Source organism: Mesoplodon mirus (assembly GCF_964341445.2).
Source record: "Mesoplodon mirus genome assembly, chromosome: 5".
NCBI classification, from domain to species: Eukaryota; Metazoa; Chordata; class Mammalia; order Artiodactyla; family Ziphiidae; genus Mesoplodon; species Mesoplodon mirus.
The window spans coordinates 73,603,381-73,628,005 of NC_138980.1; the positions used below are offsets into that span (position 1 = coordinate 73,603,381).

Here is a 24,625-nt window from a genome sequence, read left to right on the forward strand (position 1 = left end):
TGAAGGGGCAGTCATCAGTCCTGGCACTGGCCTTTATAGGGCTGTAACCCACCTCCTGCTAATATCAAAACCCTCAAAGGCCCAGTCACAGGAGCAAGGTAAGGATTTCTAAGTCAGAGAACTGGGCCAACATTCAACACGGGAGAGTAAGTATGGAAAGAGCTACTTCTTACCACCCAGTGTGCTAAGCCTCAAATGTTCTTCAGAATGGAGGTCTCTGACAAATGTTAACTACTTGGAATTTTGCTTAGAGGACTCTTAACTCTAGAGAAGAGTTTTTATTTAAAACACAAAAACATAAAAACATACACACATACACACCCTTCATTATGAAATTAAGAAAACCATTCCTTTGAGTGTAAGACAGGTTTCTTTTTATTAAGTTTTCCTAAAACTTGTCGCATGTTTACTGAATGTTTTTCTTTGTGTAAGAACGTAACCTGGAGCTTTAACAAACCAATTGGGACAATGCAACCTGGATAAATGCTTGTCTGCACACAAGTCATCGATTACCATTCTCTGGCCTGGCCTCCATGTAAATCCAATTGGTCTTAAAGCCTATCTAAACAGAGAGCAAGCAGACCACATCATCTTATTTCTAGTTTAAACTTTAAACCTCAAACTCACCCCCATCCCAAGACCCACACCCTCCCCCACACACAAAAGAAAATTTTTAGAAGAAATGGCCATTAGGAACTGAGTCAGTTGCCTAAGAATTGGCTTAATCCTGCAGCCAGCACTCCTAAGTAGCTCTTGGCCTCACAGCAGGCCAGCTGGAACTCTTGAAGCAGGACAGGTAGAGAATGGATAGAGGAGGCTCTAAGAATAGGGCCAAGTCCTGGTGCTGCGAGGCTTCCACACATGCTTACACTCCAACATAAATACACTTCCACCTTCCTCCTCTAAGTGATGTTTCTCTATAGCACTTTAGAGCTTGTAACACTCTAAATTTTTTAGTGCAGAGATAGACAGAAACGTATTCTAGATATGCAAGGTATAATCTTATTTCTAACAACATAGGCCAAAATTAACAGAGCAGCTCTCTGTTATACAGATTAACAATTACAAAGGTCCAAAAAGTAACCAACAAAGATTGTAACAGTTTCTAGGGCAGGTACCAGCTCTGGCCTCTAATACTACAGGTTTCCCTTAGTTTCCAAAATGCCTCACTCCTATCAGCACTGCCCAAAGGGTAGTCACAGGGAATGCTTTGGTGCTCCTGACACTGGCTGCACAGTAAGAATGAGGTGTTGCTAAAGTCAGCACCACACTTCTTTAACACTTATTTCAGACTCATCCAGTACAATCCAGTGCATCTTAGTTTTCTGTATGATCTGTCTGCTGTTTTAACACATACAAATTGGAAGATTCATGACAGATATTAACACAACACATAAGTGATTGTGAATGAGAAAAAAGAACTTTTAACTCTTGTCGTAAGACTTCAAGCTATACCTCAATTTTTACACAGAACATCTCACCTGAATAAGCAGGCCAGGATACAAATCTTCACACCATAATTAACAACAATCAATCCCTCAGTTAAATTTACCAGGCCTATATCCAACAGTACATCTACCCAATTCTAACCTTCCGAAGAGAAAATTATTTAGACTTTGATACTTGGGATATTAGTGGACATACTTTCAGGAACACACATTGTTAGGAAGAGCCTGCAGGTCTAAAATCCTCAGTTAACAACTTGCTCCAGGTGAAAGGATCTATTTTCCCAGGAGCAACACACTGCATTTGTAACAGTAGCTCCTTTAACTGGGGGAAGATGGGAAGATAGGAAGACGGGGTGGGAGTCCCAGCGGAGCTGACTGACACGTGATGAAGCTCAGAGCATACCTCTGTTGTTCTCTGTTAATCCATGCCATGCGCTCTAGTCCTCAGAAACAGAGGGAGACCCCTCCTCCATCCCCACACCAAGCGGGGAGCCTTTGTCGCAATCTCCACAGCAGATCTGTGAAGCACAATTAGAGTTCCTGCCATATATGTCATAATAAAAAGTCTGCTTGATAGCTAGGTATAGCTTGTGCTATAGCTCAACTTTCTAAAACAAACTTCTCTTTGTATAAGCATGATTAAACATAAAAGGAGTGAAGCATAAGCTCAGTAAGACTAACTGGGCTTCTAAATAGTACCATTATGAAAAAGATACAATGCACTTCATTTCTGTATCTAACTATTTCGAAGTCAAAATGCTCCATACATTACCTATATCCCCCGCCACCCAAATCCCCTAAAAACTAAGAAATCTCCAGTATTTAATTGCTCTAGTTGATATTTAGAACAAAGTTGACAACTTAAAGCTTTATAATAGTCTGTTTTAATATAAACAATTGTTGGAATCAATCAATGTCCATTTCAGGAAGCTTCTTGTCTGAATCCGAAGGCAGAGCTGTGTCTGTACCCTGCTCAGCAGCCTGAGGGCCTGGGCTGTCTCCTTGTCCATCCACTGGTCCATTCTGCTCTGCATTTTTTTGCTCCTCTTTTGGAGGTTCCACTTTGGGTTTCGGCTTTGAAATTATAGGGCTACAGATACTCGTCAGCTCCTAGAACAACAGGAGAGAAAACTGTGGTTCCTTGTAACAAATTTTACATGGCATACTAAAATCCAAGTCCACCCTCTCCTACCCTGTCCCCAAGCCAGAAGCAAAGATGCAATAATGAAATTCTCTCCTATTAATAAATAATGAGACTGACTAGAAAAGACTATTAAATCTTAAAAATCATACATTACTTTAATTTTAGCTTCAATCTCTTTTGCCTTGACAACTGGATCCATGGTCAGACTCTGCTTGTTCTGCAGATTCAGCTTGTTATTCATCCACTCCACGGCCTCATTCGTGCTTTTTTCTACCCTCACCAGCTCAGCAGCATCCAAATGGTCATACTGGTCCTCCTGCAACCAGTAGCCAACCAGACAAGTGTCAAAGGATGATACTGTCCCTACTCAAACATTGCCTAGTTCTTCACCATCTTTCAAAAAGTTACAATCTTTCCCAAAATGAAGCCCACCTAGCCTCACAAACTACATAGACACTCAATTCCCGAAGAATTCAGAAAAGTAACCCCAATTTTTAAAACACAGAGGAAATACATTTAAAGGCCAAAATTACACAAGGTGGTAAATAAAATGTTTCAGCACTATAAATAGCACATGCTTTACACAAAATCTTATAATTTCACAATGCAAAAAAAAAATTACATGTCATTAGGTATGAGACCTGAGATTTAGGCATCCTTGTTAGGAACCAAAATAATAATGAGTACAGTTTTTTGAAAGAGGTCTTTCAAGGCTTCCCTGGTGGCGCAGTGGTTGAGAGTCCACCTGCTGATGCAGGGGACACAGGTTTGTGCCCCGGTCTGGGAGGATCCCACGTGCCGCGGAGCGGCTGGGCGAGTGAGCCATGGCCGCTGGGCCTGCGCGTCCGGAGCCTGTGCTCCGCAATAAGAGAGGCCACAGCAGTGAGAGGCCCGCGTACCGCAAAAAAAAAAAAAAAAAAAAAAAGAAGAGGCCTTTCAGAAGCAAAATTTTTTAATTAAAAGTAATTTTTTTAGAAAGCTCAATTTATCTGTCTTAAAGTTTCTTACACTGACAATACATCAAGAACCTGGAGTATAATAGTGGAGTTAACCAAACTATTTAGCAAAGTTTGGGAGCCACCCAAACTTTGGAATCAGACCCCAGGCCAAATCCCAGCTCCCCCAATAGTAACCTTGGGTGAGGATTAAAGAAGTTAGAAATTATCTACAAATGTTGATACTACCACCTACTTCATAAGGGTACTGTGCGAATTTAATCAGATAATATATTTAAGGAGTATATATCATATAGTGCTCAAAAAATATGAAAGTAGTTTATTGTTGAGACAGTCCTACATCTGCATAACAAACCAAATTATTTGCCTAATGTGTTCTAACACCAAAATAGAGCAAGTTAAGTCAATGATCAAACATTTCATAACAAGAAAAGGAAGCTGAATCATACTGCTCAATTCCATAGTTCCCTTATTAAAGAAAAGCAGCAAATCCCAGGGTTCTTAGTAAGATTATATAAAATATTATACATTACATTAACATCCAAAAAGAAAATACTATCATTAAACAACAGTTAACAAAAAACTGCTACGTAAATGTCTCAAAACTTAACTCTACCGAAACAATAATAGGGAAGAGGAGAAGAAAAAAAAAGAAAAAAGATACCTTGTTTTTGAAAGAGCTGATTACTTTCATATACTGTTGGATTTGTTTCCCTAGTTCGTCAAATAATTTTGGTCTTTCTTCAGATTCCTGGAATCGCATCTTAATAGGCTGACCTAGATCCTTAACAGAAGAGAGAATATACAAATTCTTCACAGGGGAGTTTAAACTGTAAGAGTAGTATCTTTCTACTAAGATTATGAATTAAAATACATTTAATCTCCATGTTCTATATATAAAAAGTTGAGTATTTTTCCCCAGCCAGTTGAAATATATCCTCAGTCTACATGAGAATATACCTCAATACTGTTCCAAGTGGAGCCACTTCAACTTGTCACTTGAACCCTAGTTCTCAAAATACATTAGGGAGACAACAAAAAATTAGGTGCCTCCAGACAGTGATATGGTGTACTTCACCATATATGAAGTACACTTGAAAAAATAAAAAATAAATTTTCTTTTAAACCTGTATCTGACAAAGCCTCCAGCTGCAACCATCAATTTACCAGATAAGATTAAACACCAGAGTTGAAAAGGAGCAAAATCCAGACCAGGAATAAATCCTCCAGCACGAATGATCAAGTTTTTTCATCAACTAAGTAAGGGAGGAGAAATGATGGAAGGAGAATTACAGACACAGATTTAAGAGACATATCAACAGAATGTATGGACCCTGTTTGGATCCTGAGTCAAACAAACTAAAAAATAATTTATGAAGCAACTGGAACCTGAAAATAGACTGAATATATGGTGATATTAATGGTGATATTAAGGAATTTTTATGCGTGTGATAATGGTACAGCTTAAGGCTACATTTTCTTTTAAATACACATTGAAATTTTTTTGGATTAAATATAACCTGAGAGACTTGCTTAAAATAACTGGGAGTGGAAAGGAGCAGAAATAAAACAAAACCAGTCATAAGTTGACAACAGTTGAAGCTATTATTCTGTCTACTTTCATGTGTTGGACATCTCCCATAATAAAAAGTAAATCAAAAACCTCAAGGGGAAGGATCTCACTGGAGACTCTTAATATTCTTGCCAGAATGACAGGAAACTGCAGGCACTGTCCTTCAGCAATTCCATTCCAGAGGTTAGTCACAATGGCCCAGTTTGACAAGAAACTAAGTAATCCAGAGAAATGCAAAAAGTTCTTGTGTATTTGCATCTTTTTCCAAACAAAAGGCCTCTGGCTTCCCTGGTGGTGCAGTGGTTGGGGGTCCGCCTGCCGATGCAGGGGGCGCAGGTTCGTGCCCCAGTCCAGGAGGGTCCCGCGTGCCACGGAGCGGCTGAGCCCGTGAGCCATGGCCGCTGAGCCTGCGCGTCCGGAGCCTGTGCTCCGCAGCGGGAGAGGCCGCAACAGTGAGAGGCCCGTGTACCGCCAAAAATTAAAAAGGCCTCAACTTTAAATAATTCTTTGTACTTTTAACTCTAAGGTGTAACTATCAGCTTCTTTAAATACAAAACCAGACGCTTCTGCTCTATTGAGAATCAAAGCTGTATACACGCAGCCCTGCTCCAACTGCATTTCAAGTACCTTTAGGACAGGGATGCATCCTGCTAGTCTTTCAATCTCTTGACACCAAGAATATACTCAAGCTCCAATTCAGTGAAACAGTTTAGGTCTAAACTCAATTTTCAGAAAAATTCTTTTGCTATTACAAAGTTCTGAAAGAAAGATAGTGAACCTAAGTGATAAAAAGTATAGCTCTTCAGTCACTTTCAACCTGCCTTCAATTACTTAACATGAGAATTACTCTCAATTTTGAGATACTCTCCATGGAAACTACAGCATTTCTGCTTTCAAGAGTCACTCACTTTTAATTCAGCCAATTTATCAACATAAACTTGCTTTGGCTGGTCTTCTCCATCCTCATACAACCAATTTTCAGTATCTTCTAGTTTTAAGGTAAAATTGTTACGGTCCTAAAGATGAAGGAAATGTTGCAATTTAGTCAGTCAAAAATCATTTGATTCACAAATGAAGAAACAGGCACAAACTATGATATATATGGATTTTCTTTAAAATACAGGGGAGTGGAGAGATGGGGATATAGAAAACAAGATTGAAAAGATGTTATTTTGCTTTATAGGTACAAGGGGGTTTATTACACCATTTTCTCCGCTGTAGGGGACATATGGATATGTTTGAAAATTTCAGAATTAAAAACTACATTTAAAACTAAGTGAGTTACATAGTTAATAATACTTTAGTGCATATATGAAAGTTACTAAGAGAATAAATCTTAAAAGTTCTCGTCACAAGAAAAAAAAATTTTTAAGTACGTGTAGTGATGGATGTTTAACTAGACTTATTGTGGTAATTATTTCACAATGTATACGAACATCGAATCATTATGCTGTACACCTGAAACTAATATAAAGTTATATGTCAATTATACTGAATTTTTTTTAAGAAGTGAGTTAAAATAAACATCAGGGAAAAGTGAGCTGATTTCAAGAAAAATACTAGGTAAATAATAGCATGCAAAAATGTATCAAAAAGTGACACACCAGGGCTTCCCTGGTGGCGCAGTGGTTGAGAGTCTGCCTGCCAATGCAGGGGACACGGGTTCGTGCCCTGGTCTGGGAAGATCCCACGTGCCGCGGAGCGGCTGGGCCCATGAGCCATAGCCATTGAGCCTGCACGTCCAGAGCTTGTGCTCCGCAATGGGAGAGGCCACAACAGTGAGAGGCCCATGTACGGCAAAAAAAAAAAAAAAAAAAAGTGACACACCAAAAAAAGAGTGATGCACAACATCTAACCTTTGGGAAACACTCCATCAATAGAAAATAAAACGATATAAAACTTTTCCCCAAAAAAGTGCATTTTTAATCATTTTTCTGTATACCTACAGATACAAACTTCCCTTGTTAACTACATTTAAGGATCCTGCCGGAGGAAGCACACTAAGCAGGCACACTGAGGCACATACTTACATCTTCACTCACAAACTTCTCATATTCACCACTAAGCTTGTCTCTCATTTCGTACACGTATTCTTCTACTGCATTCTTAGCATCATTCCTCTCCTTCTCTAGTTTATCCTGCATGATCATCTTACCCTGTGAACAGTACAGTTAGACATTCAGAAAACTGAGACAATTTCCCCTTAACTATTAAGTAATATAAAAGTAGAGAAGCCTTCTTCCTCAAATCCTTTTAGTTCTGTGAATCATCTGCGGAAAGAGAGCTGGAAGCATCAGTCCTTAGTAAATTATGAAGATCAAGTGAGAGTTCTGTGGGTGTGCTTAGAAAAAAAGAGCAATAGAAGAAATACCAAGATGCTGAAACTCAAAAGCAAAAATAAGGAAAAGAATTTAAGACAAGAGAACTTTAAGAAACTATTAGCTCAATGTCACAAGGTGAGTATACTCTGCTTGTATTACATACCCAGGAATATCAAAGTATTCATATAGTATAGATGTTAAAGGGTCTATGAAACAAAACTATTCTAAGATCCAATGTATATATGATGAGAAACCTCACAGACAATAATTAATTGAGTAACTGGGCTCCAGGGTCCCAAACCTTGCATCGCTCACCATAACCAGAGTTACATATTGACTGGCAACAGGGAAAGGAACTAATAAACAAAATATTAAGGCTAATGTGATTTCTCCCGCTGATCAACTTCTGTGACCCTGGCCTCAAACATCCCAATCGCTAGTGAACAATCAAACTCACACACCCAAACATGAATGATACCTCCCCTAAATGTCAAAGATCTCAAAACAGGGTTTTTAGCAATAAAGACATAGTATCACCATAAAGAATTTTGATGTTATGTCTTGGGATCTATTAAACTTGTCCTCCAATACCCCAAAATCTAAAATTGTTCTCAAACCCCATACAACCTAAAATACATGAAGGTCACTAGACAGAGTTTGAACACTACGATCACGTTAACTTTTTAGCTTATTGCTCTAAAAGACTTAAAACAACCACCTCATTTTCAATGTACAAGTTGAGCATCTCTCTGTCTATCTGCCATAACAGCTGATTCTCAATTGGCAGGTCCACAGTACTGGTCTTCACTTTTGCCTTCTTGGCTTGAGGGGGCTGGTCCATCTTTTTGTCTTTTGATCCAGCTTGAGAGGTCTAAAATAACAGAAATCATTAAAAACACTTATACAGACTCTTAAACTTCCAAATGAGTCATGTTTCAAAGGCTGGTTTTGCTCTTTTATTAACTTAGTTTGTGTTCTTACAATATCTGGAAAGTTAAAAATATAAATATTTTTGACTATAAATAGTCAAATCCATAGAGATAGAAAGTAATGGTGGTTGCCAGGGGACAGGGGGAGGAGGGATAGAGGAATGGGGAATTGTTGCTTAATAGGTAGTTTTAGTCTGGTGAAATGAAAAAGACTGTAGCACAATGTGATTATACTTAACACTACTGATCTGTACACACACATACACTTATTTACATATACACACACAAAAACAACCTCCCATAATCCCACTATCAACATATAATCACTATTAAATATTCTCTAATTTTCTTCCACTCTTATCTAAACATATGAACATGCATAGGAAATTAGTGGGGAGAGGGTATGAAATTTTTAAGGATCAGAAATCCAGTAGTAATATGACTTCCAGAGTATCTGCACATATTTACATTCTCACAAGGAGTAACAAAATCCATTCCACTGTACCCTGGCCAAAAAAAGGAATTCATTTACCATGATCTATTATTTTCGTTGGGTCAATAACCTTTTTTCACACAGTTATAAGGCATACTTATTTCTTCAAATTGCCTAGTCATATTTCATCCAGCGTTCTCTTGGGATCTTTGTGATTTTTCCCCCCAAGTGACTGACTCTTCTAGTTTTTTTCTAATCTTCTATTACTTGTCTATGCAAGCTTTTATTGTTGAATCTATCCACCTTTTCCTTTCTGATTACTTTCATTGCTTTTACGCTTTGAAAGCTCTTGCTGATCCACAAATTAGAAAAATATCCATTCCAGTTGTTTTTTATTTGTAACTTTCAAATAATCTAGAATACAAAGTCATTTCCCCATCTCCTGTCCAAATCTTAAGTCAGGGCTGATTTATGCCTCATTTGTATTTTATTTCCCTTAGAAACAATACTATGAAAGGCGTCAGTTCCCGAGCCACCTCAGGGAAGGAACATAAATAAGAAACCCCATGAAACTTGCCACAGCTCCACGGCATTGGGGGGCGGGGAGGGGAAGGCAGGCGGGTCCACCTCTCTCCTTTCTCCTCCCCGACCTTCCCAAACACAGAAAAATACGTACTTCTCTTACCCACTGCTGTCCCCAACCCAGGCAATAACAGGTCTTCCACCTTGGAAAAGGCCTACAGTACACTAAAGCATCTATGAGGATGATTTCCTCTGCCATTTTTTTTTTTACAATTATTTGCACAGCTAAAGGAATAAAATTTGTTAACTGACATGAAAATGTGTACCAGACTTAAGCCTCCTAAAGGCTCTGCCAAACCCTTTTAAATGCCACAATCAGAAATACCTTAGAAGGTGAAATTATACACTGCAATGTCAAATAATTTGGAAGAAAAGCTGTTTTCAATGCTGATGACAAAATTTAAACATGAAAACTCTAAAGTTAAAGAACAGGTTGTAAAGGATCCAAAAATGCTACATATCCATTTAAATACTTGGGATAAATATTAACATTGCTTACAAAATATATTTCAAAACATTATTATTTAAAACAGTGTATTTCAACAAAAAGACAAGTTTCAGAGAGCTGACAAAATTTGAAAGAATTCATTGTTTATTAGTAAAGAATAAATTATGGGTAGGATGACTATTAGTAACAGCCATTCAGAAACCAGCATGAACCAATCACTAGCCTAGTAAAACTAAGGCTTCTGAGTGCTTTCTTCCCACAAACCATCCAGACTAAAGTTCAAAGACCATTTTGCCAAAGATACTTTCCAACCATACTACAAAATCTTGCTTTAAAGACTATTCAGATAAATGAAGATTTCTAATATAATTCCCTTCCAAGACATAATAGGTCAGCCAAAACCATGATGTAAAAAGACGACAAATCATACTCTAAAACACAATGCATACCTCCATTTCTTCAGACTCTGCCTTATTTTCTGCTGGTGTCTGCTGCTGTTGCTCTTCAACATGTGGTTCCTCCTGATCCACTTGCATCTTCTGAAAAACAGGTCACATCAAACCCTGAAACTAGGAAATACTAGTGAAAGACTAAGCAGCCTTCATGACACATTGGCAAAATCACATGATGTGGAATTCCTGCTAATTACCAACCATCAGACAACCCAGACTCAAATTCCAGCTATAACACATATGTTACACTTAGAACATGAAAGTTTTCCTCTCTGGATCTCGGTTACTACATCTGTACAATGGAAGTAACTCTTGCCTCGTCCTTATATAAATAAGAGTGGCTATAGAACTACATTGTAAAACCATAGCAGTACTTATAAGCACACAGCGTGGCAATATTTAACACAATAAAATCTGAAGAAAGCATGAGTTTCTCCTAGCTTCCTCATGAATACATTTCTCTCAAAAGTCTTAACTTTTTCTAGCACTTTTTAAATCAGCCTTTCCATCCTCAAAAGTACAACCACTGTGTACATCAGGGGAGGTGGACACCCTGAAAATTCTGTTAAAGGTGTTAAAAGAACAAAGGCTGACAGAAATAACAAAGAAGGGAGAAGTTTGTAGAGACCTTGAATCACACTGGCTTTCAATGCCTGCAGCACATTATAATGACCTCGGAGGCTTTTAAAACTGACACCTGGGCTCTAGCCCAGACCAAGTCAAACAAAATCTGTGGGGATGAGACCCCAAACGTTTACAGTTTTATAAAGCCTTGATTTTTATACACAATAAGTACAATACCCAGTGCATGATTCCAACAAATGAGTGTGAATTCTATGCTACCTGTGGTAATAATCAACTGAGACTCAGCATTCCCCAGTAATCGGAAAGAACCGAGAATAAGTCAAATTGAGAGGTGCATGGTCTGAAGGAGGAAGCCAACTATGTCCCACTTCTATACAAATTCTGTATAAAGACTGCATGCTACTTCACATATGATGGGGTACACATGCAAACCTACTCTCAGCAGCTCTGTCACCCAGTCTGTTTGCTAGAATTTCTAGACAAGTGTCACCTCTGAGCCATTATGAATGGCCTAAAATTGTATAAGATTGTCTAGATTACCTCTTCCTCCTTTGCATTCTGATCTGTTTCCATCGGTTCCTCATTTTCTTCAAACTTGTGCACTTCCACTAGAGATGCACTGGACACACTAAAAATGCCATGGACATTTACTCGAACCTTGACTTTCACTTTTGAACTGGAGCCATCAGACTGAGGGGTGACTTTCTGAACTGAAAACTGAGCTAAGGACATAAGAAGGACAAAAGAGAACACATAACCTAAGAGGATGAATTCAAACACAAATACATGCCCATACTGCCAGGTTATGTCCATTTCTCAGTGAAAGGTCAGTAACATGATACTTCAAATAAGCCAAGTGGGCACTCTCAGAATCTTACTAAATCATCAGATTTCTCCTTCCTCTCTCACATATAGTCAAACTCTTATTTATCTTGTCTCAATTAAGGACTCAAGTACCTCCTAACTCTTCAAACATGTCCTTCCCTCCAGTGCCTTATTCCAATTCATCCTTATAGGCTACTGCCAGATAAATTCCTAGATTTGTCCCACTTTCCTCTACTGAAAACCCCAGTGATTCCACACTGCTTGTCACTTATCAAGAAACTGCCATTTCCAGATTCAGTTACTATACCAGGGTTTTGCTTATGTTTTTTAATTCATAAAACTCTGTAAAGTATGAATTATCACACCTAGTCCTGTTTTACAAATGAGGAAAACAGAGTAGGTTAACTTTCCAAGCTTCTAAGTGCCATTCAAGATATTCCTAATACTTTACCCATGTATTCTAGTTCTGTAATTATCATATTAACTCTAGTTTCTCTCTCCTCGACTGGTATTATATCCAGATTCTAAGTTTCTCAGAGTCAATGAAGACTCAAGCCAACATGGTTCCATAACCTGTGATACTGATTATCACAATTTCCTAATGATTTTCTGTGTACACCTAACTCTATGTTAGGGTCAGAATTGAATCTCTTCAACTCCTTTCAGTAACTAGCACCACATTATGCACAAGGTATAACAATAATGTGCATTAACCAAGAACTACAGCCCAGGGAATTCCCTGGCAGTCCAGTGGTTAGGACTCTGCGCTTTCAATGCCGAGGGCGTGGGTTCGATCCCTGGTCGGGGAACTAACTTCCCTCAAGTCACACACAGCATCAATCAATCAATCAATCAATCAATAAAAATAAAAAATAAAAAATTTTTAATTAAAAAAAAAAGAAAAGAACTACAGCCCACAATAGGAGATCCAATTAAATAATGACCATCCTGCTGGTTCTAAACCTGGTAATACGACTGAAAGTGGTTTTTTTGTGCATGTGATCTAAAATACCTAAATTTCAGCATACTCTACTTGCTTTGCTATTCCAGTTCTCCCAAGCACACATAATTTTTTTTTCTTTTTTTTTTAATTCCCAGTTCTTTACTTACCTATAGCAGGATCTGGATAGGGCAAATCCTGAGGAGCGCTATAATAGGCCTCAAGAGTGAAAGGTTCCTTTCTATAAAATGTGAGTACTTTAGAGAAAGGAGCAGCATGATTTTTTGAAAAGACTTCACAGTCGCTGAACAGAGGAAAAAGACAAAAACACAAATTTAGGACATTGCTAACACTTTTTACCCATGTATTCTAGGTTTGTAATTACTGTAGAGCTCTAGTTACTCTTCTCAACTGGCACTGTTTGCAGATTATAAGAGTTCCCAAGAAAAAAAATATGTGTGTGTATGTGTCTAGTGTCAGTTTTAAACATATATATATACTTCAATCAGCATATAAAAGGCACCAATTATTTCAGCAGGATCAAATAAAAGAAGCTAGTAAGGACACAAACTTATTCTGATGAATGACTAAATAATCACTTTGCTTCATGCACTACGGCAAAATATTACAGATGTGTATAACTTGAAATGGAGAGTATTTTCTAAGACTTAACACTTAAGTACAAAAATGATTAAAAAACATTATTACCTTGACCCTTCTTCAGCTGGAGAATTCCATCTCAGAGATATTGGATATGGTACTACATCAGTGATAGAAAATTCTCTGACTTTGAAAGCAGGCGATAAGATTGCACACTAGAATAATAATTTTTAAAAATTCCATTTGGCAAGTAGTCATATGAACTAATTATTACAATACCTATAAAGAATGACTTCAGAAGACATCTATTTACATTGATAACTTAATAGTACCTAAATAAGTGGTTTTATAAATGTCTATCATTTGTCAAAACCACCCATATAATCTAGCTATTCCTTATTACTTTTCTATTAACCTCAACCTTTATTTAGCTGATGTATAACACTACTTCATGCAACAAATATGCCAAATTCTAGTGGTATTTCAGGCTTACGTATGTTTCTAGTAACATTTCATCTTATTACATGTTATATAGTACAAACAATTCCATTTATGAACACCACTTCTGATACCAATTTTAAAACAGAAGTTTTAGAATCTTAGACCTTAAGATCACTGAGCTAACCTCAGACTAGCTGGATACATGAAACCACTGCTGTATTTACAATGACCTATAAATGGCTACCTGTGAAAGAAAGCAAGCTCACCTGCAATGCACAGCCTCTAGTAACAGCTTCATCGGCATTTAGTGTTGTACTAAGTTCTTTACCAAAATATTTGCTGATCTTCTCTTTCACTGCAGGGATTCGTGTTGCACCACCAACTATCTCCACTGCATAAATATCTTCTTTCTTTAACTCTATTTAAAAACAATTAGAATAGACATTTATATTAAAAGAATCTTTTAATTAGTATTTTACAGTGAAATAAAAAGAGCAATATAACATTTTATCACAACAAAATAATTCACAAATGCATAACAAAACCCCACCACTCCTAATCCCCTCCACAATAACACGTGAGGGCGCACACACACACACAGGTATGCGCTAAAAATAATGAGGGCAGAGTGGCACAATACTGGGACTTAAGAGGTGAGAGTCAGGAATACCTAATGTCCTACAGTGTACAAGTCCTACAATCTTGGAAACAGCCTCACACAAATAAATGTTAAAACATCAGTAATTGGGGGCTTCCCTGGTGGCGCAGTGGTTGAGAGTCCACGTGCCGATGCAGGGGACGCGGGTTCGTGCCCCGATCTGGGGAGATCCCACATGCCACGGAGCAGCTGGGCCCGTGAGACATGGCCGCTGAGCCTGCGCATCCGGAGCCTGTGCTCCACAACGGGAGAGGCCACAACAGTGAGAGGCCCGCATACCACAAAACAAAAACAAACAAACAAAAAAAATCAATAATTAAGTTGGCCATAAGGAAAATAAAAGAGCCTCAAAATATTGGACTATCCCTGACATGGCATGAAAAAAAAAAGAGTATGCAGATGCACATCTAGCCACTCCAGCACTCCAGCCAGAGTACAAGCATAGGCCAGATTATAACACAGGTACAATCTCCTCATATCAGGAGAGAAGGCACACACCAAGGCTCTGCTGTCACTCATAAAACACCTCTTAATACCACTTGGTTGGGACTTCCCTGGTGGTGCAGTGGTTAAGAATCCACCTGCCAATGCAGGGGACACGGGTTCAATCCCTGGTCCGGGAAGATCCCACATGCCGCAACTAAGCCCGTGCACCACAACTACTAAAGCCTGAGCACCTAGAGCCCGTACTCTGCAACAAGAGAAGCCACCACAATGAGAAGCCCACTCACTGCAACTAAAGAGTAGCCCCCACTCACCACAACTAGAAAAAGCCCACACGCAGCAACAAAGACCCAACGCAGCCAAAAATTAAAATTAAAAAAAAAACAAAACCCACCTGGTTTCCTGGTCACATTTTGTGCAACAAACACTGACAATTTGTTGAGAAGGGCTATTTAAAGAAATGGGCTGACCCAGTATGGAAAGAACATGCCCATCTGTGATAATCATTCTGATTTAAGAGCTGAGCCTGTGTCAAGATTAGAGTACATCTCAACACCATGAAATAGCAACCAACACAAGAGTGAACTCTAAGAAAAGGTTTGTCAAAGGTTTGCGGAGCATTAGTAATGCATTCCTAAATCAAACTTCCACCTTTTAGCCCAAGATAAAATTAAAGCATCCTGTTAATTAAGTATGTGATTATCATATCCTCCCTTTACTTATTTTTCAACAAAAGATTCACTGACAAGAAAACCCTACAAGACTACCACAGCAACACTGCTAAAGACAATTTTTACCACCATGAAATACCTGAGACTTTAAATCCATCTTTGAATCTGAATTACATTTCCTGGGAAAACTATCAGATTTCCCTAGACACTATTGGAGGTCCTCCAGGGGGACGATATTGATTAAAAAAAGTTTCATATTGCACTGAAGTAGTTCATACAATGAAAATTTGTAAAACTGGAAAAAAAGAAAGTAATTAACATTTTCCAAAGAGCCCAAGATGAACAGTCACAATAATACTTACTGGCCTGTTCCAAAATACTACGGAGTGGTGGCTCCACTCTAGCTAAGAGATCATCACACATCTCCAGAAATTTGCCTCTATGGAAAAGAACAATAATAGGTTAAATCACATTCCACTTTTATGTAAAATAAATCTCTATAATCAAAAAGACAGATAACAAGTACTGGCAAGGATGGAGAGAAACTGGATCTCACATACATTCCTGGTGGGAATGTAAAATGGTGTAGCCACTTTGCAAGAGTTTGGCAATTGCTCAGCATGTTATACATAGTGCTCCCATATGACCCAGCAATTCCACTCTAGGTATCTATCCAAGACAATTGAAAACACATGACCACACAAAATCTGCACATGAATGTTCACATAAGCATTATTCATAGGCAAAATAGTGTGAAAAACCCTATTATCCATCAGGTGTATTCAGCAAAAAGGAACAAAAACAATAAAAGTGACATACATGCTGGAACATGGATGAACTTTGAAAACATTATGCTAGGTGAAATAAGCCGATCACAAAGAACACGTTATATATGACTGACCCCATTTATATGCAATGTTCAGAACTGCCAACTCCAAAGAGACAGAAAGTAGATTAACCACTGCCTAGGGCTTGGGGGAGGAAGAACAGATGGACAAAAACAGCTAATGGGTACAGATATTTTTTTCTCTTTAATTAATACACTTTATTTTTTAAGACTGGTTTTAGGTTTACAGAGAAATAAACAAAATGTACAGAGAATTCCCATACACCTCTTACCCCCACACCCAGTTCCCCTGTTAACACCTTGCATTAGTAAGATACATTTCTAACAACTGATGAGCCAATATTGATACATGATAGTATAAATTAGGGTTCTATATGATTTGACAAATGGTGTAAGTATTCACCATTACAGCATCATACTGAATAGTTTCACTCCCCTAAAAATCCTCTGTACTCTACCTATTCATCCCTCCCTTCCACTGAACCCTGGCTAACCACTGATCTTTTTACTGTCTCCATAGTTTTGCCTTTTCTAGAAGGTCATATAGTTGTCATATAGAATGTCACATAGTTCTAGAATGTCATATAGTTGGAATCATACAGCCTCTTCAGGTTGACTTCTTTTGCTTAGAAATATACATTTAAGGTTCCTCCATGTCTCTTCACAGAATGATAGTTCATTTAGAGTTTCTTTATGAGGTGATGAAAATATTCTTAAATTGGGTTGTGATAATGGCTGCACAATTCCATGAATATATTAAAACCCAGTGAATTATATACTTTAAATGCGTGACTTTTATGAATTACATCTCAAAAAAAAAAAGAAAAATAGTGGAGGTATAGAATGCACCCACCAGAATGGCAAAAATTCAAGATCACTAATACCAATATTTGGTGAGGATGTGTAGCAACCAAAACAGTTTAAAATGATGGTTTGGTGGTCCAATGGTTGACTCCATGCTCCTAATGCACGGGGCCCGGGTTCAATCCCTGGTGGGGAAACTAGATCCCACATACCACAACTAAAACCTGGCGAAGAATGCATGAATGAATGAATAAATGAATGAATGAATATTTTTTTTAAACTCTTAGCTTTGTCTAAATAAATAAATAAATTGATGGGTAGACAGAGGATGGATAGATGAACAGATCAATCGGTATGTGGAAAAAACAAGTACAGTTAATATTATCAGTAGACCCTAAGTGGCAGGATAAGGAGGTTCACTGTAAAATTCTTTCAGTTTTGCTGCATATTTGAAAATGTCCAAAATAAAAACATGAAAAGCAAAGGTACAGAGAGCATTCTAGAAAGATGGCAGCAGCAGCAGTAGAGGTTTTTCCTTTTTTTAGTTTTACTGAAATTTAATTCACATACCATAGAACTGACACATTTAAAGTGTACAATTCAATGGCTTTGAGTATATTCAGAATTGTACAAACACCACCACTATCTATTTTAAAACATTTTCATCACCCTATAAAAGAGTATTTTCATCACCATTAACATTATTCTCCCAACTCCCCCACCAACCCTCCAGCCCTAGGCAACCATTCATTCTGGACATTTCATACAAACAGAATTAGACAAAATGTAGTCCATTTTAACTTATTTCTTTCATCTAGCATAAACTTTTCAAGGTTCATCCATGCTACAGTACGCATCTGTACAACATTTTTTTTAATTGCCAAATAATACTCCATTGTATGGATATATCACGTTTTGTTTATTTTGTCAGTTGATGGGCATTTGGGTTGTTTCCATTTTGCGGGTATTATAAGTAGTGCTGCTATGAACATTCATATATAAATTTTTGTGTAAATGTGCTTTCATTTCTCTTGGGTATGGAGTGGAACTGCTGAATCATATGGTAACTATATTTTACTCACTTTTATGTGAAATAAGTATTTGAGCTTTTTTTTAATGAATTTATTTATTTATTTTTTATTTTTGGCTGCATTGGGTCTTTGTTGTTGCACACAGGCTTTCTCTAGTTGCAGGGAGCGGGGACTACCCTTTCATTGCGGTGCGTGGGCTTCTCACTGCAGTGGCTTCTCTTGCTGTGGAGCACGGGCTCTAGGCGCACAGCCTTCAGTAGCTGTGGCATGAGGGCTCAGTTGTGGCTCACAGGCTCTAGGGCGCAGGCTCAGTAGTTGTGGTGCATGGGCTTAGTTGTGCCACGGCATGTGGGATCTTCCCGGACCAGGGCTCGAACCCCCGTCCCCTGCATTGGCCGGCGGATTCTTAACCACTGCATCACCAGGGAAGTCCCTTCTGAGCTTTTAGAAGAGAAGTGTGCACTGCCACTAGAGATGCACTGGACATGTTGAAAATAGCTTGGTGATTCCTCAAAAAGCTAAACATATGATTACCACATGACCCAGCAATTCCCCCCCTAGCTACATCCCCAAAAGAACTGAAAACAAGATACTCAAATAACTTGTTCATGAATGTTCATAGAAACACTCGTCACAATAGCTAAAAGGTGGAAACCCAAATGTCCATCAACTGATGAATGGAAAAATAAAATGTGATATACCCACACAAATGTAGTATTATTTGCCATAAAAAGCAATGAGGTACTAATACATGAACCTAGGAAACATTAAGTTAAAGAAGCCAGACACAAAAGAAGCCAAACACATACTGTATGATTCCCCCTAACACATCATAGATACACAAAAAGTTGCTGTTTAATAAAAATGAAAAACATCACTTTCAAGTAGAAGAGAAAGGTGACTACAAATCTGGTTACTAGGCACAGTAATCTAATTCTGGCAGATTAAAAGCAATTCTGACTCCATCTCAATTTTCTGAAGATGGCTCAGGCCACCCTTCTCCAAACAAGCCATCAGTCTTGCCTGAATTCTACCAGTAGAGTTCACATACTGAAGAACATCCAAGCAACCTAACCAGATAACAGAAGCAATCTGGGTATTTCTGAGGATAGCCCTGAAATGTCAGTTACCCAGAATTCTTGTAGTATTATACAAAAAGACCTGTTGTCCTCAAGTGATACTGAACTACTCAAAAACACCAATTTCTGAATCAATGACTAAAGCAAATTCAGTTTAATCCTGCATTAAAGCACTTTGCCCTGAATTTATGAAAACTGGTAACTCACGTGTAATACATGCACATGTAAAGGAACTGCCAATTTCCTGGAATATTCAAATAACCAGAACAAACCTAATAGTCTACATTATTAGACTAACCAAACCCAGCCTTCACATCAAAGGCACTATCTGGACTTCCCTGGCGGTCCAGTGGTTAAGACTCTGCGCTTCCAATGCAGGGGGTGCAGGTTCGAACCCAGGTCAGGGAACTAAGATCCCATGTGCCATGTGGCACAGCCAAACATAAAAATAAATAATTTTTTTTTAAATAAAATAAAGGCAAGATCCTGAATGGCCTCTAATTTTTACCTACAGAACTGAAGTTATCATATAACATCCATATAATTTCAACAATTAGCTAATTAAGGCTAATATAAGTAGAGAAACATCACAGTTCTGTTTACCATCAAAATATTAACATGATTACCTATTCATAGTTCCAGATACATCAACATCATTCATAAAACATTCGATGCTCAAAGGAAGGTCTGAAGCATTTGCACTCATCAATTTCTTGAGTTTCTCACACTCCTGAGACAGTCGTAATAATGGACGGATTTTGGACTTTATGTCTAGCTTGTATTTCTTCCCAAATTCCTCACAGAAGTGATTTACTAGCACCTCATCAAATTTTCTGCCTCCCAGTGTTGTGTCAAATGCAGTGGCCAGAACCTTTGAAAAAAGATGATAATTAATTCAAAAACTAACCAATTTAAAATTTTATCATGATATATATTTAAGTGGTAAGCTGTAATAAAAAGGCAAGAAGGGACATTAAGGTTGAAACAAGGCAATGCGCATGTGTCATTTAATCATGGTTACAACCACTATGGAAAGAGACATTGTAATCCCCAATTTACAGATGATACAAAGACCTAGATAGATCAGATAATATGCAGGTCACAGAGATATTAAGTGGTAGAAGTAGAATTCAAAACCCAACCTCAATTCCAAAACCTATGCCTTCTCCACTACACCAATCTGACTCCAAGCAACAATTATAATTCAAGGCCCAATACACTAACATGTCATGTACAGTTCTAGTCTTATTGCTACCACAAAACCGTGAATAATACCAAAGGCTTATTTAGTTCTATGCAATTTACTACCAGAAAATATGCTAAAGCCCGAACTCACTGCTATCTGTTTCTAATCAACATAGAAGACTAATTAGGTTAGGTTATCCTTTTCCAAATCTCTGGCAGATTAGAAGCAAACTAGATCTAATCAGATCCAATAATAGAAGACTGGCTAAATAAGTGATGACCCACACCCTTAAAACAATCTCTTCAAAGAATGTTAAATGTCCTCAGGAAGTTTTTCTTAATAAGTGAACTCATAGGAGAGGAAAACAAAACAAAACAAAAAAAAGACAGACACAGTTCTGTGTCATTCCAATTTTGTTTTCATAAAAGACTAGAATGAAATACATCAAACTGTAGTAAGATCATGAATGTCCTTTCTTTATACATAAATGTTCCAAAATTTGACTTTATAGTAAGTATTTTGATAATTAAGTTTTAATTAAAATTGGAAAACTGACAATTAACAGCTGATAATGAAGCAGAAACTAATACACAGCACTTTGACTCAAAGACAAGGCTAAATTATGGCCAGTATCTTCTGTCTAAAAAGGTGAGAGGGCTTCCCTGGTGGCGCAGTGGTTAAGAATCCACCTGCCAATGCCGGGGAGCAACAATGACAATGTTGCTCCCACACACTGCGGAGCAACTAAGCCCACATGCCGCGCAACTACTGAAGCCCAAGCACCTAGAGCCCTGGCTCCGTAACAAGAGAAGCCACCACAATGAGAAGCCCGTGCACTGCAACGAAGAGTAGCCCCCGCTCACCGCAACCAGAGAAAAGCCCGTGCACAGCAACGAAGACCCAATGCAGCCAAAAATAAATAAATAAAATTAAAAGTAAATAATTAAATTAAAGTTAAAAAGTGAGAGTACAAAATGGAATTTAGAAATAATCCTATTATGGATAAAAGTAAAGCTTAAACAGTGAGAGTAACACTTGGTCCATCATTCACATCTGTAAAAATCGTGAACCTCTTATTTCCCAACCATCCCAAAGATTTGTTTGTATTAAACAAACAAAACAAAAACATAAACCATAGAAACAAATCAGAATATAAAGCAGAGGCAAGTCGAGTTTTCAAAGAAACAGGATTGTAACAAAGAGAAACTCAAAATGCCCTCCAAACGTAACAAGTACTTATTTTGGGATAGGTAGTCCACTCGACCAACCCCTAAATTGGAGGCAGAAAACCAGTTTAGACCTGGCACTAAGAACCTTGATACAGAACCCAAATAGTTAAATACTCAAAATATCCTTGGTTCTTAAGCAAATTCTAGATAAAATCACCAAGCTAGACAACTGATTTTATATCCCACTGAGGAACTAGCATATACCATCAAATTCGACTGTGACTCACAGACATAGAAAACAAACTTATGGCTACCAAAGGGAAAGTGGGGGGATAAATTAGGAGGATGGGATTAACACTACTATAAATAAAATAGATAACCAACAAGGACCTACTGCATAGCACAGGGAACTATACTCAGTATCTTGTAAAAACCTATAAGGGAAAAAGAATCTGAAAAAGTATATGTATGTATAACTGAATCACTGTGCTACATACCTGAAACTAACACACTGTAAATCAACTATACTTCAATTAAAAATAAATAAATTTAAAAAAAAAAAGCCTCACTGGGGCTTCCCTGGTGGCGCAGTGGTTGAGTCCGCCTGCCGATGCAGGGGACACGGGTTCATGCCCTGGTCTGGGAAGATCCCACATGCCGCCGAGCGGCTGGGCCCGTGAGCCATGGCCGCTGAGCCTGCACGTCCGGAGCCTGTGCTCCACAACGGGAGAGGCCACAGCAGTGAGAGGCCTGCGTACCGCTAAAAAAAAAATAAAAATAAAAAAAATAAAAAATAAAAAAAAAAAAACCTCACCGAACACCTAAAATCTATACCTTTCACTCTATATAAATTTGACCTTAATAAGAGACTAATACAGGAAATGTGTATACATATTTAAAAAATTTTTTTCAACTGTGACCATGATCACCCTCTGGTCCCTCTCTGCCATTAACACTGCTACACTTCTCTGTGTACAAAACTGCTTTCTCCAGAGCTCTAACATCTCCAGACATCTAGAATATAACTCCTAGTCTGGTTTCTTTCAGCCACCCAAGTTCTAGTCACTCCATCCTGTTCCCAGACCACTCAAAATCTTAAGAGAATACATATATCACCTCCTCAATCCTCAGTGTAAGATATATGAAGGGACTACATGTTAAAGATTCCTCCTAGTAAGCTTGCAAGGCAAGCATTATTTTCCCCACATTATAGATAAGAAAAATAGGCTCAGGACTCTAAGAGTTTCTTCCTCAAGGTCTATGCTCTTTGCTTCATACCATGTCAACTCTTGATAAATTATTTTGGGCTTACAACTTCCACCCAACCCCTACCTACCTAATTTCTAGTTCAGATGGCTCATACCAAGTTTCCACTAGTGAAACAAAATTTTTTAACCAATTATTTTAAGTTGTCTCTCATAAATTCCTAATTACCATACACTTGTAATACAGTCTTCTGGAAAAAATATACTTACTTTAAGTTTTCCTCTATTAAATGCACATACAGAAACTTGATAAGAAGAATGCCCCATGTCTACAAAAACTACATTTCTTGGTTTCTCTTCTAAGGCAGGAAGATCTTGTTTATAGATTCCATATGCAAGAGCAACTACACAATAAGAAAAAAATTCAACATAATGTTACCATTTAAGTACTAAACTTAAAATTCATTTAAGTACGAAAAAACAGACTCTGTATACAGATCCATGAAAGACTCAAAATCTTTATGAGCTCTGCATGATTTATTCATGAAGAACACTAACTTCAAAGAGTTAAATGCCGACATTCACTTAGGCTTCCTTACATTTCCAATTTCCAATTCCAACAACTTTGGCAATTTTCCCCAAAACCACTTCCTCCACTTCTCCAAACATTTCTTCCCAAGTTTCTACTATCCTTGTGCCATCTCAACATTACCATATATTCTACCCGCTGAGATGTTGCTTTATACCCCACCCCTGTAACTCCACCAATCCACAAGTTGGACAAAAACCCAATATTTAAACCAAAGCAATGCTCCAAACACACAATAAATGTGTTCCTTTCCAAACAAGCATGCAATTAAATACCAAAGTAAGTGCTATGAGGATACAGAAAAAGCACTTCTCAGGTGAACTCTTCATAGAATGTGACAGAGTATCCAAAAATACTATGACACACAGGTGGTAAGTGCTCCAAGCAAAACAGGGAACAAGAAACCCTAGGGTTTTAAGATTTCACAACCTTCAAGATGGAGCAAGTCAAAAATTTCAGTTAATAGTCTCTTACCTGCAGTAGTTTCATTCATTAATCGAAGGCAATTGAGACCAGCAATCTGTGTTGCATCCATCACTGACCGTCTTTCTGCATCAGTATAGAAACAAGGAACCTATAAAAAAAATTTGAAAGTTTACTGTATTATGGAGATCCCTCATTTAAAATATACCTGTCAAACAACAGTAAAATCCAGAAACGCCCTCAAATACTTACAGCAATTTATTCTGTACATGATCAAGGAAGTATTTCAAACCAGTAGGAGAAAGTTGGACTATTCAGTAGTCTTGAGACAAATGGACAGCCATACAGAAAAAATAATAAAGTTGTATCCTTACTATATACCTAATACCAACATATATTTCAAATCAAAAATTTAATGTTTTTTAAAAATCATGAGTACCATAATAAAAGGGAATCTTTACCATCAAAGAAAAGATGGGATTTTCTAAATATAACACAAAACCCAAAAGAACCGGCAGGTCAAGGTGGGAGCCCGCCGGTGGCCAGTGCTGGGTCCCAAGCCAGGGCCTGGAGATCAGTGGCACACCTGGGCCAAAGGCTGCAGCAGGCAGGGCTGCTCGCTGCCTCTCGCTCGCCTGGCAGCAACAACGGCAGACATCAGTGAGGCCTGTGGGGACTGGAGGCACAGCCCGGTGGGTGGGACGTACGGCTGTCCCTGGCTCGCTCAACCTGCGTGATGCTTTTCTCGCCAACAGTGGCTGGCCTTCACTACCTTCAAGATCTTCGTGCACCTGGCTGGCCCTCTTGGTGTTCTCTGTGCTACTGACCCTGCGTGCGGACAG

At 38.2% G+C, this 24,625-nt stretch overlaps 1 protein-coding gene across 1 annotated transcript in view; it reads right to left on the reverse strand.

The window, feature by feature from the left end:
* Positions 1–351: 351 nt before the first annotated feature.
* HSPA4 (heat shock protein family A (Hsp70) member 4) overlaps positions 352–24,625 on the reverse strand; it is a 43,700-nt gene continuing 19,426 nt past the window's right edge. The window contains exons 5-19 of the mRNA XM_082624024.1: positions 23,835–23,934; positions 23,042–23,175; positions 19,838–20,082; positions 15,813–15,889; positions 13,944–14,095; positions 13,345–13,451; positions 12,807–12,940; positions 11,412–11,593; positions 10,284–10,373; positions 8,161–8,313; positions 7,152–7,277; positions 6,030–6,137; positions 4,213–4,332; positions 2,747–2,908; positions 352–2,558 (exon numbers count right to left, since the gene is read on the reverse strand). Of these exons, the coding sequence (XP_082480150.1) occupies positions 2,355–2,558; positions 2,747–2,908; positions 4,213–4,332; positions 6,030–6,137; positions 7,152–7,277; positions 8,161–8,313; positions 10,284–10,373; positions 11,412–11,593; positions 12,807–12,940; positions 13,345–13,451; positions 13,944–14,095; positions 15,813–15,889; positions 19,838–20,082; positions 23,042–23,175; positions 23,835–23,934 (2,094 nt within the window). The 3' untranslated portion in view covers positions 352–2,354. The remainder of the gene's footprint in view (positions 2,559–2,746; positions 2,909–4,212; positions 4,333–6,029; positions 6,138–7,151; positions 7,278–8,160; positions 8,314–10,283; positions 10,374–11,411; positions 11,594–12,806; positions 12,941–13,344; positions 13,452–13,943; positions 14,096–15,812; positions 15,890–19,837; positions 20,083–23,041; positions 23,176–23,834; positions 23,935–24,625) is intronic.